The sequence below is a fragment of the Aythya marila genome (genome assembly GCF_965140915.1).
Source record: "Aythya marila genome assembly, chromosome: 2".
Classification (NCBI taxonomy): Eukaryota; Metazoa; Chordata; class Aves; order Anseriformes; family Anatidae; genus Aythya; species Aythya marila.
The window spans coordinates 43,967,973-43,981,396 of NC_139043.1; the positions used below are offsets into that span (position 1 = coordinate 43,967,973).

General features: G+C 40.4%; 1 protein-coding gene across 1 annotated transcript in view; it reads right to left on the minus strand.

Annotated features, from left to right (window-relative positions):
• Positions 1-12,969, minus strand: part of TOPAZ1 (testis and ovary specific TOPAZ 1) — a gene marked incomplete at both ends in the record, with an annotated part of 35,363 nt that extends 22,394 nt beyond the window's left edge. The window contains 5 exons of the mRNA XM_082755345.1: positions 1,345-1,406; positions 2,583-2,713; positions 4,228-4,295; positions 7,904-10,364; positions 11,859-12,969. Coding sequence (XP_082611471.1) covers positions 1,345-1,406; positions 2,583-2,713; positions 4,228-4,295; positions 7,904-10,364; positions 11,859-12,969 — 3,833 coding nt within the window. The remainder of the gene's footprint in view (positions 1-1,344; positions 1,407-2,582; positions 2,714-4,227; positions 4,296-7,903; positions 10,365-11,858) is intronic.
• Positions 12,970-13,424: the final 455 nt, after the last annotated feature.

Consider the following 13,424-nt stretch of genomic DNA (forward strand, 5'->3'; position numbering starts at 1 on the left):
TTTCAAGTTATCATGTAAAAAATTTTTTATGCTTCTTCACCACACCAGCCTCAGATGTGTTACAACAGGATTTTCATAGCAGCCTACCTTCAGGATAACAATCTCAGATTGCTTTTTAATCTAGACGTCAAACTGCACAATTCAGTCAAGAACGCTGAACTATGTAGCTGAACAATCAAATTCTTTTTTTAACTGACATCATCACTAGAGGCAGAATTTGCTAAAAAGGGACAGTAACCCTGTCTTCTCCTAGGTGAAACTTTGCAATACTGACATTTTTGAGTAAGACTAGAGAAGAGTTTTGCTCCAAATGAAGGATTGGAGTAAGCACAGAGTGCTGTGTTGCAACTAAGGAAGTTTATCTCAGCTCTACTGCTCTGTTAAGGAAAGAGATGGATTAATGTGCTACAACTTGCACAAATATTTTTATCCAGCATAATCTATTTTTTTTCTGTAGCATAAAGAGCCATTTATGGCATATAGTAAATCTAAAATATTTTAACAGGAGGAAGAGCTTGAAGCTTCTAGCCGATAAAAGAAAAGACGTAATATTCTGGGTATAATGTACTTCTGGTACACTTCGAGTCTGTCACAGGAATGTGACTGGTACTGGAAAAAAACAGTTCTTCTATGCCAGCTAAACTTTCTTGACTATTGTGAAAATGACTCTGAATGTCTGTGACTCACTTTCTCTCTTATTTACCTGAGTATTCCATGAGTTCAGTTTATTTTTTCTACAAAGTTGTCTTCTGCTTCATTTTTGGGCTGATGTTGAATGGAAGCATATGACTTTGACGCTTCAAGTTGTAAGTACAATAAACAAAGTAAGCACAGCTTGAAGCCAGCGTAGCAGTTGAGCACATGCTTAACTCCACCTGCCATGTTTTTAAGCGCCTTTTTTCACTGCTGCTCAAATATTTGTCCGTCTAAATTTGAGTGAAATCTTTAAATGGTCTCATGAATTTATAAAGTCCCAAGAGGCAGAAAAGAAAGCTGAGAGTTTCTTTTATGTTCTAGTAAATGCTATTGTGGCTGGAAATCTATCTTGCATTGTATTTATATAGAGATGCCAACACAGGTGAGACACTGGCACAAAGTGGCTATATTTAGTCACAAGTCAGAAGACAAAATACCAACTGTTGTCTGTTAGGCTACTGCTGTAATATGGCTGTAATATTCTTGTACGTAGCACTACGAATTATGCTATTTGACACTTTTTTTTTAATGTCATAGTAGAAAAAAAAAAGAATTAAAATGCCAGTGGTGTTTTGGCAAAAACATCACCTTTCATTTGCAAAGTGACTGGGTTACGTGAAGGTTACCTGAAGGACACAGTATATTTACCTTTTTTCTGCTTCACCTTTTTCCTCTGGTTTAAGAGCAGCCACTCCATCTTCAAACCTGAACTGTGAAGATATTTAAAATGTACTTTATGGCTTAACTTTGGTTAAGATTGAGGTTTGGGTGAGATTAGCTGGAGATATTTATTGTTGTCCAACACGGCACAGAAGAGCACACATATTAGGACACTGATTTTATAAAGCCACAACACCATGAAGTAGCCCATCTGGGGATTGGCCTGGCAATACTGCAGCAAGTACTGCTCCTCCAGCAACCTACACAATTTGACAGACCCTTTCATCCTCTCTAACACACTAGGGACAAAAGAGTGCTGTTCACTTTATGAATCATGTGCTAGGAGCACCAATTCCATTGCTGAAGGAAATGCTTCAATTCTGCTTTTAAAAATCGTTTTTGCCAGGGAAACCCATTCCTTACTGTTCGATTACCTCGTAATTGCACTTACCAATTTTTAGCCATCTGAACTTAGTAGTTTAACTTACCCTGTTAAAATCATTATCCACTCCAGATGTAATGGAAAACAGTAGGCACTATCAGCACCTACATCTGAGTGGCAGTGAAATACAAATTCCAATCCATTATCAAATAGCATAAAACTTCAGCAACTCTTAAAATACCTAGACTTATTATCTTGAGGAAGGAGGTGAGAGAGCATAAAGGTCAAATAAAGTCGCTGAGCATGAAAATTGCTTAACATTCCCTCAGAACTGCAAGGAAATCAGTATGGTACTGTCATGGCACTTCTGCCCAAGTAATCAGTCACAAAACGCTTCTCCTTAGAGGCAGGATGGCTGTGCAGCTCCCCAGGGTTCAAACACCATCCTTTCCTTCTGAGGCTGTGCGGTGAGAAATACTTGACACCTACTTTTACTAAGTATGTTATCTAAAAACATTACATATGCACAGTGGTGCTCGCATGTGTCCATTGAAACAGTATTTTTCATACAACCGGTAAACCAGAATTACCTTAACAACTGAGATGACAGCATCTTGTTTCACTTCAAATTTGAAGATAAATGATTGATGTCATGTTAAAAACAAAAAAAAACCGAGTTCCATCAAGCAAAACTTAAAATGTCAACAGCATGCAGTAATTGTAAAACTCCTGATGTAATATCTCTTAAATTCAGGAATTTAAAAATTAGCAATGAAAACTATCCAAATACATGGATTACCATTTCTTAGACTGCTCAGTGACAGAAAGAATGATTTCTCGGTACCTTTTCATTAATTTCAAAACTCTTTAGAAATCCATCTTGCTTTCTCAGTTGCCCATCTTCAAAACAGCCCTCTGTAACACCTCGCAAAGGACTGTTTCTACTGGATGAATTATGGGTTTTAATATCTGTAGCTGAAAACGTACAAACACATTACTTTATATTTCCCATACTACAAGACAACAAAACTTTTATTTCCTAGATATTACAAAGACTTACAACCTATGACATTTAAGAACTTGTAGGACTTCCTAAATGCAGAATTTACATGTAAAGTTATTTCACTTTAAAGCACAAACCCTTTCAAGTAAACATTAAACTGAATCTGCAATTAAAATTCCAACCAAGCTGTATGTTCTGCAGTAGTCCCTGTAGAACAGTGTAACAGGTTTATTTATATCACATTGAATTCAATATTTTAAAAATAAATTCAGTTAGGATTTATTATTAAAACACAGCCGAAGATATGTATGTTAATTTGCTATTCAAATAAAGACTTAAGTCTCTGCTGGAGAAGAGGCGAAGTTTATCATAATGACATGATGGAACTCAGCAGTAAATACAGACAGCTCTGAAAAAAATCAAATTCCTGTGATACAGTGAACTTGATAAGAATTCAGTGCAAGGGAATTTCAGCACCTTTTGTAAGTGCCACAGGAAATGAAGAGGCCACCTCACTGCAGCTCTCTGAAGCGGTTCTTTAAGCACAATAAAAGGAAAGAAATTCACTATTTCATCGTGTGACAGAATCACCGGTGTCTTTATCATCATCAGGTCATTTATCTTTTTAAAAGGTTATAGTCAAGAGTCATCACGGACAGATCAACACGCATGTGCTAAGTTAAGTGCGTGACTGGATCCCAAGTTACTCAGGCCTGTGAAGAACGAGCTGCTTAAACCTTTTTCTTTATTCTAAGCCCCACAAGAAGACCCAAAGACTTCGAATTCCGTTAGAATATGCTGTAAAACAACAAACAGATTATTCAAAGTAGAAGTTACCAAAGAGTACAGGACTGGCTTCCAGGTTTTCCAGACATGTCAGTACTGCAGGTGCCATGCTCTATCATCTGGTCCTTTCTCTTTACATAACAAGAGGCTTAGCTGTACACTTGCTCCCTCCTGCACCTCAGCAGTCTTGGTATCTGAACTCTTACACCCCCATTAACTACTATTTTGCCTTGTAATCATTGAAGCTTGAAACCTTTTCTCCCACAAATGCTCACTATTCCCATAGGGAAATTCAATCCTTTTTCTCCAAGACGCTACTTCTGCCCAAACCACTCACTCTTCCTACACGAACGTTAACACATTAATATAAAAACACTCAATGTCTTACTATTGTCTCATCAACGAATAGAGTTCCTTTCCCGAAGTGCCAGAGATGTCAAAAGACAGAAAAGAAAAAAAGGACAGAAAAAAGAAAAAGACAGAAAAAAGACAGTACTATCAACAGACAAGAACTACAGGGAAAGACATGTTCCCTGTAAAAGGTTTGTACCATCTCAAAAGACAAGCACTTTACATAATTAGGAAATAAATCACTGTTACAGTAAAACATTATTACTGACAAGTTCTCATTTTATGTGGAAAGCACAAATCCCAGATTTTCCCACTGAACATCTTTGTGGTTCCTTCCTAAGACGCTTACCTTTTATTGCCAAATCCTGTGAATTTCCAGCATGATTCAACATCCCAGATTCCTTTACGGTAAGGTCTCTGTTTTGAACAAAAAGTACATTTAAGATCTCCATCTTGCAAAAAGAGAATTCATCTAACCAGTTGTGTAAAATTAAAGTTCTCAGTAATACTTTTAGCTACAGACAGAATCCTTACTTCCAATACGCTACCCTCATTAGAGTGTTCTTAAATCTCTTTTGACTATGTGTCCATTCCTACAGACATACACCTAGACGTGTTAAGTAAAAACATTTCTAAATCCAAATTTTCTAGTAAAAGCCCATCATCTCATTTCCCCTTTGCTTAAAGCAGGGAAAAAGGGAATCTTCTCTATACAGCAACTTATGGAAATACTGGGCTAATAAACCAATTTGCAAGTATCTATAAAATGTGATTTATAGCAATTTCACATTCAAGACACTTTTCATAACGATGAATCCCAAAGACAATAAGAAAAAGGTTCACAGAAAGTTACTTAGTTCACCTATTTAAAGCTAAGTTAGAAAAATATTGTGTATTTCTCCTTAAAAAGCGCAGAAGGTAAAAATAAATTAAAAATCATATACAGAATAAATAAAACAACAAAGTCATCATCGCAGATTTTGGAAGCTTATACCCGGTGAATGAGACCAAGTGTAACAGCAACAAGCTACCCAGAAAAATGGAACAATGGGAATTTGCAAGAACCTAATGGAAACGAAAGCTTCCCAGCATGTGTAACTTTGAACTACCCGATATGCAGGCACAGGCACCTATGCAGGTCTACAAGAAATACCACAAAACAGAGTTTAATCAAGTTAGAGCAAGTCTGCAGAGATAAGATGGATTTTTACTAGAAGCTCTCAGCAGGCTTATTTCATCTCTTTCCCACATGACCATACATTTCTATGAAATGAAGAGCTTGAGTGATTTTGCCTACAATTGACTTTTTTTTGTTGTTGTAAAATCGCAGTGCAGACATTTCCAGAAAGCTGTCATCTTCATACAGTTTTTTTTTTAAATGGAAAATATATAACAACATCAAGAGACTGCAATCTTCACGTTCAGGTCAAATGCCATTTCCAAATCCTTACCAGATTCTGCTGTGTAGGCTGAAAAATTTATGAGAACCACTTTTCAAGTTCTTGCAAAGAAGGTGCCTCAAACATCTACAGAAAGCTACGTTTATTACAACACTTGGCTTCTGCTCACCAGCCTGCCAAATCTAGGAGCACTGACAGAACCTGCAGAAGTCAATGCATTTTTGAGTTCAGAAATGGAAACAGACTGATCACGTCAGAATTTTTTGAGTAGTGAATGCAGGATGCTCTTGTATGCTGTTGATGATCAAGTTTAAACAAACCTCTCTTTACAGAACAAGTTACGTGAACCAGAGTGCTGTTCAGTTTGCTATTTCACATTTGAAAAGGGAATAAAGTTTACAGATCTTATTTGAAAGGAAAAAAATAAAATGCATGAGTGTCTTCAGGACAAGAATGGCTGCTGATGCTCTTCCAAAGATAGCCACCAAATCTTCTGACTCTGAGCTGCTAGATCTCAGATTTTTGTGTTTGGAAGAAGAGCACAAATTAATGCACCAATGGCGTCCTTTCCAGTTGCAATTTTAATATTATTAAACTCCTAAGTAACACTCAACATGATTTGAAAAGCTTTAACAACCTAGCTATGTGCTTTCAGAATAATTTGCTGCTAGCAGACATCCAGCTCTCCCTGTTCTGTATCAACAACAGAGAGAAACACCATCATACAAAAATTAATCTACTGAAGTCCATCCCCATGCACACACCCAGTGAAACAATTTTAGCAAAGATCCAGATTCTTTCTCTTATCATCTGCCCATCATCAGTCTGAAGGGAAATCAGAGCAATGTTCTGACACAGGTAGAGAAAACAGTCAGCAACAGCCACCACCTGCAGGCATCAAGACCTTGCACCTCTAGTTCTAGTTAAAACCATTTTGATTATATTTTTCTAGAGTGTAATGGTTAGTATTAACCAAACACGAAGCAAAACATGCATATACTAGAATTTACACGAGCTCGAGATGGCTGACAACAGTGCAGTTCTGACTCACTGCTCTATGCGGACAGATGGAAGCAGCTTTCCAAACTGATGTTGCTGCAAAGCAAAATCGAGTATGCATAAAATAAAAAGCCAAACAATTAAATATATACAATACCAGGATATTTCTAAGGAGAGACCATGAACAAAAACAGCATTTTGTTTTAAAATATGTAGTACAGTATAAACAGAACTCAAGGTCAGTCTTCATCTAATGGTTTAATAATGTTACTCCAACTCAATGTCATTACTAAGTAAGGGGAGTATTTATCCTCCCTGTGAACTAATTACAAGACCCAACAGACCTTCAGATAGTACTGTACAAATAGCAAACTTCGCACTCACATGTTGGTTACAGTAGTAAAGGGCTCAGAAGGTCTTTGTTCTTCAGGTTTTGTTTTGTTTTGTTTTAGTAAAAAGTATTATTATATTTTTTTTTTTTTTAAATATATTCTCATGTCTAAAACCCGCTTAGCACATTGAAGAAGATTCCCTTCCACTTTCACACAAGTTTAATGAAAGGGAAGGATAAAGAAGGGAATAAAAAAAAAGGGAAGAAGGGAAGGATAAAGAAGGGAAGGATAAAGGGAAGCAAAGAGTCAAAAAATGAATGTTGTTGTAAGATGGTGCAACTTTGAAAATAATAATAATAATTTTTTTTAATAAAGGTAACATAAAACAACCCATAAGGTGCCAAGGAAGAAAATCAAACACCATCCAATTAAAAACAACAACAACAAACTTATCTTCAGAAGAAACAAAATCTCATACAATTGCCTTCTAAACTTTGGTTTTCTAAGATAAAAAATTCAAACTCAAAAGTCATTTATCAAACAGAGTTATCAGAGCCTCGAGAAAAGAAAATGGACTGGTGAGTAGACAAATTCATCTATTCCACAAGAGAATACTGCTTGTTTTATAAAAGCTTGTGGCTACTTTAAAGTGACTTTTATTATCACCTCAAAACCCAGAAAAAAAAACAAATGCCTGATAATGTGTACTCGGCTTCTGCTGAATGAAGATGCAGGCTTATAAACATCCCAAACGTGTTAGCCAAATTACAGATCTGAAGACTATTCACATGTCCAGGGGTAGAAGAGAAGTGGGGAAGGAAAAAGACAATGGAGGGCTGCTGCAGAGACAGCCACTAACTCAAACACAGACAGCAAAAGTATAAGCTACACCTGGAAAGCAAGGAGTATTTGTAAGTATCGTACCACTTTACACTAAAAAACTGCCCTCAAAGGGATACTGCTTAAGCCAGATAATTAAAAATACTGTTATTTACTAAGAATATTACTCTTAATAATTAGCTTTCCTTATACTTTTGTATTTCACATCATTGAGACAAATTCTTGAGGACTAGGTTTTCCTTCCATTCAGGGTTTATCCTTGTCCTTACAAGGAAGTTTATCTGAGCACAGTTTATCTGCACTCAGAACCCTACCATACCTCAAACTTCTAACCCTAAAGCCAGCCCAAACATTAGCCGAATTCTCTAAGGAAACCTACAACTGCAACCAAAGTATACTGATAGGAGATCAAAGTAATTGGGATTACTGTCATCAAAAAGAATGATAAGCATACCTAAAATTAGCATTTACTGAACCTCTATTTTCTGAAATCACAGCACACTCAGGCTTAAGATTCTGCTTCTCTTCTTTAATGAAGATGCTACCACAGGATGCCTTCGCGGGCCAATTTTCACAGGCTGTGAGTGCAAGCTCTTCTTCCTCACTAGCTCCAAAAAGATCAGGGTCGTCCTGAATCACATCAATGACAAGAACATCTTCTTTGTAAGCTTCCAGAACATCTGGAAAAAAATCACTTTTGGGCTGTGAATGATTCACTCCTGATTTGTCACCATCACGTATTTCTAAGGCAGCAGGAGGGTCAACTGCATTCCCTGAACGCTCTGGAAAATTCGGCTTCCACCCACAGTCAGTAGCACTGAAGCCACGTGGAGATGACTCCTGCTGCCTCTCAGGAGCAGGACACGGGTATGAGGAGGCGTGTTCAGGGAGCGGGGGCATCTCCTTTGAAAGGGTTTCAGAGCCATCGTGATGCAAGTCCTTCCTGTTGACCTTACCAGCATTTTTCTTCATGGAAGCTGTAGATGTAGCATCACTAACCACAGGAAGAGGCTGCTGCTCAGGATTTACCGAAGTCTCCTCATCTGTTTTCTGCCTTTGTGAACCACCAGAGCTGTCAAGGAGCTCTAGTGGGCTACAGGCTTTTCTTCCTGATGAACTGACACATTCCCATTTCCTGGATTCGGGTTTGTTTCTGCGTAAGGGAATTTTGAAATTTGTCAGGTTTCTGGTGTTCAATGCTTTCACTAGTTTTACGTCAGGAAGCGTCTGGTTCACAACCGGTGCCTTAGGGCTGAAGTTTATTCTGCTTTTGTTACTTCTAGATGGATTATTCTGGACTGTCACACACGGGCTTCTCTTTGTTACAGCTCCTTTGTTTTTATTTTTTGGTTTTGCTGGAAAATTTAAGGTCGCTTTAACTTCTTGCATATCATCAGGGTTAAAAGCCAGAGCACTTCTAACCGTATCAACTGGTGATTCCACATTTTCATTGCTCATTCCACAACTCTCATCGATATCCATAGAAGAGGATTCTGGGGTTTCAACCGAAGTCAGGCATTTGGCATTTAGGTCTACTGCTTCATCTGCACATTCCTTAACTTCTGCCAGTGATGTACACAAATCCAACTGCCTCGAATTTTCTGTCACGGCACTGTTTCCTACAGCTTTGACGCTGCTTGGATCAGAGGATCCCTCAAAGACTGGACTTAGAAGTCTGTTTCCTTCTGAGATGGACCAGTGATTTTTGGTAACCCATTCAGAAGTCCTTGCGCAAGATTCACGAGGCCAAACGTTTTTACCAGTCATAGGCAGTGTTCTTTGACAGGTAAACTGACGCAGTTTCTTATTAGCTTTATTCACTTTTCCATCTGTCATGCTTTTGAGACAATTAGAAACACCAGGGGCTTGAGTTAGTGCCCTCAGACTACCTGAAGTAGCAGAGTGCTGCTGTGCTGCCTCACAGCTTGAAGCTTCTCCTTTTGCTACTACAGAGAGCCTGGATGTCTTCTTCAAGCCACCTTCAAATGCAAGTGATTTGGTACAGTTCTTGCTCTGTACTGACGCCTCTTGTGCTTCACGAGTATTGTTTCCTGTATGAAGATCTGCTGTACAATCCCACGAATCTGACAGAGTCATTTCTTTATGGTTTTGTCCTAAGACAGCAGAGGAGCCTGACGTGGCAACGTCTGCCTTTAATTCACACTTGGTGCATTCATCAGGCATATTTGTGAAAACATTCTGCACGGCTGACATCTCACTGATTTTCATCTTTTTTGCACGCTTTCTACCAACATTCATTTTTTTTTCACTCAAAAACTTACTGCCTCGACTCTGACGGCATGGAAGATGCCCTTCTTTATGTTGAGGTTTTACTTCTTCATTCAACAACGAACTACTTTTTATGGGTGAGCTTTCTTTTTGCATTGTGTTAGTGCTGCGATTCACTTCACTCTGTTCTACTGTACTGTCAGGACAAGCAGCTTTTCTCTTACGCTGGGCTAAATGGAAGAATCTACTTAAATCAAAAGTGCTGACAGTTCCACCAAGAAAAGATTTTACAAATGTATTGATGTAACTACAAGCCTCTAATCTCACAACTGGATTCTTTCTTGTTATGCAGAGCAAGCTGTTGCAATGCTTTCGGGTGTTTCTGCAATGGTCAGCAACACGTTCTGCAGATTTATTTATCACTTTTTCTGCTGCAGTTACACTCGATATGCACGCGATATGATCAATTCTGGCTTTCCTTTTTTTAAGCTGTGTAACAGACCTTTTTGCTTCAGGATGACAAAGAAAACTCTTGTTTTGAGTCCCACCTAAAGCAACAGCTGCAGGAGATTCAGAGTAGCGAGGTTCCTTCTCATTGGGATCTTCTGACTTAGTTAGATTTGCCTTACAACTCTTCACAGCCTGTGTACCTGAGTCTTGCTCATTTTTTTTCCATTTTTTCTTGGCTGCTTAAAAACAAAGTAGTCTCATTAAAGAATACACTAAGGGAAAAAAACACCCTAATGCGTTATTTTATAAAGAGGACAAAAACATTCAAGGCTAGCAAAGCACATGACACTGTATAAGCCTTAACATTTATTACAATTCACCGAATATTATTTTTTCATTTTTAATGAGCACTATTAGCAGACGTGAGAGTACCAAATTGTCTGGTCTTCAGAAAATGTATATAAAAAAAAAAGGAACAGAACCTGAAGATGTCACAGGGTTATTGGAAGTTGTGTATTTAAAACAGGCAGAAACCAATTAGAGCAAGTTTGGCAAGGAAACACCGAGGTTATTTGCACCATCAGCCTTAAAAACTTTTGTTTACAAAGTACATTCTCCATAATAGGAAAGCTTGTTTATAACAATGCAATAATTTATTTCTGATATATTGTCCAATTAAATCCTGGAAAATTCCAAGACTTGCATTTTTCTAAAATGCTACTTTTTATTTGAGAGCACACACAGATTATGTAAACTGTACATGTGAACATTTCATATGGAGAATGAACTTGAGAAAGTATTGGTAAAATTTGGTTTTATAAGACCTCAGTTTTCAAAGTCAAAAATAATTTTAGTATCTCAAATTTTTCAGGAATTGTTATCTAGATGAAATATTCATTAATAACCTGCAGCAAGTATTTGTCATTTAAATATACTCATTTTGGAAGTAAAAAGAATGCCTTACAGACAACTGCATTGAAGACAATGAGAATTCTTTAAAAATCCTCCTTCAAAATTGTTCATTTGATACAATATTCTCTTCATACACCAAAATGAAATCTTTGTTCCGGCATCTTTTAGGACTTTGCAGAGAACAGTGACTAAAAAAGCAGAAAGTTCTGACAACAAAACCCAGCACTATACACAGGCAAGCACTAATGACTGCATGATACACATTTGAAAATAATCAAATAATATAAAATTGCAGAATTCACTATCTTTTATTTTAGCTTTGCTGAAACTACTGCCTCTTCCTGCTTGTGCCTTACCTTCTACATGTAAACACGTACACTATGTTGGAGGAGAAAACAAATAAAATAAATTCTTACTCAGGGCCTGCTGCTGATACCCCTTCTCTCTTCCTCTTCTGCCCCCAACCAGTTTATGTGATCTCCTCTCCTTTGTGCTAGAGAACTGCTTTTCTACTTCAACAAAAGCCTGTCCTCTTCCTAAAAATTTCGTCCAAGACTGGTATTCACCGTTCTGTAAAGTCCCTAGCCCAAGAAGCAGCGAGGTAAGAGCCAAGTTACCAGCCACATGCTGACGGCCACGTTGAGATAGGCCACAGACCACCCCTTCCTGCCTGCAGGACATTGCCCCACACATACACTTACCCACAGGAAAAAAAATAAATAAATCTGATTTTTCACTTTCTAACGAGGTCTTACTGCAGCACCATGCCCTCGTCCTGGAAGCCCAGATTCTCCACCTGTATTTCCACAAATGCTTACCATTTTCCCCCAGGCTATCTGCTCCTTTCTGAGCGTCTGAGCTCTGCTGCTGCTCTATCATGCAGCGCTTGTGCAGCTTTCCTCTGGCTGTTGGTTGTTCTTGGCCACTTATACCCTGTATGTGCAGCGAGTCCCTGTTCTTCAGACTCACAGCCCTCTTCTTGGACTCCAGACACTTTGCAACCAAGGCAGATCCACCTCTCTTTCTTGGTTCTTGTAGTTTTGATTTCCCCAAAGATGTACTGCTTTTCTTTCTCAAGCATTTATTTCCTTGTTCCTTGGGCTTTTCTGAACCTTTTAAAGAACACCGATTCATCTTCCCTGGGTTATCTACCACTTCCCAAGGTTGCGGTTCAGACAAGGACGATTCTTCGTTCCCCAAACTCTTTTTAAGATCTGGGATTTGCAGTTTCAGTATCATTAAGGAGCCAATGCCTTTAATTCCAGTACTACATGCGCTGTTCCTAGGCTGCAGCACCTCTGCTTCTGGCAAACAGGGGATAATACTCTCTGTGCTGTCAAGCTCCTCCTCCGAGGTTGGGATCTGCAATTTCAGTTCCATATAGGAACGTTTGCATTTTTTTCCTGGGCTCCTCAAACCCTCTGGGAAACCTGAGAGGTTCAGCCCTTCTGGGCTACCGGTCTCTGCTGAGACTTTCTTCTGCAGGGTAATTTGTGAGAGAAATGGCTGTTGACCCCGTCCTGTCCTTCTGCTTCCAGTCTTTTCCCAGCAGGTTCCTGCCACCCGATTTTCACATACGGCTGTGTGGGGTACCTGCATGGTGACACCCTTCTCGCTTGGCGATGCCACCCTGCACTGGATCCCCTGTTTTTTCTTACCGGGGAGTCTCTGACTCTCGACTTGCTCCTTCTGCATGGGCAACAGAAGAGCATGCCTCTCAGGGCAAACTCCATCCAGCACAGCAGGGTGTGCAGATGATGGTGAGGATTGCTCAGCTCCTCTCTTTAGTGCCAGGCGAGAGCTCTTCTTGCCTACCAACACCTCCCTGGGCTCACCCCCTACCCCTGCATCCACATTGCTCAGCCTGGCAGCCACCCTCTCTACCACCTCGCCACCAGCCACCACCTTCCCCGACCTTAACTGCGGCATGGCAGCACCCTGGAGAAGCCACCACAGAGCCCACAGCCCCCACTCACCTGCACACCCCTACCCTCACGCCGGCCACCCCGGCCCCGCGGGCGGCCACCCCCTCTTCCCGCCTCAGCCCTCACCTCAGCGGGGCGACACCGCCGCCACCCCCCGGCCCCGGCAGCACCGGGAGGGGGATGGAGGCAGCGGCCCCGCACCTCCCCGCCTCACGCCCCCCGCCGCCCCGTGTCCCTCGCCCCGCTCGCAGGGCACCGCCACGGCCCTCGATGCCTCCCCGGCAGCAGCCGCCGCCGAGCCCCCGAGGGAGGCTCCGCAGCCGGGGACGGGGACGGGGACGGAGGCGGGCCGGGTGGCGCCCACGCCGCTTGACTTCGCCCCGCTCCCCCGGCTGGAGGTGCCGAGGGGTCGTGGTGGCGTTGCCAAATGGCGGCAGGGGTCTTGCTCCAGCGGGCCTG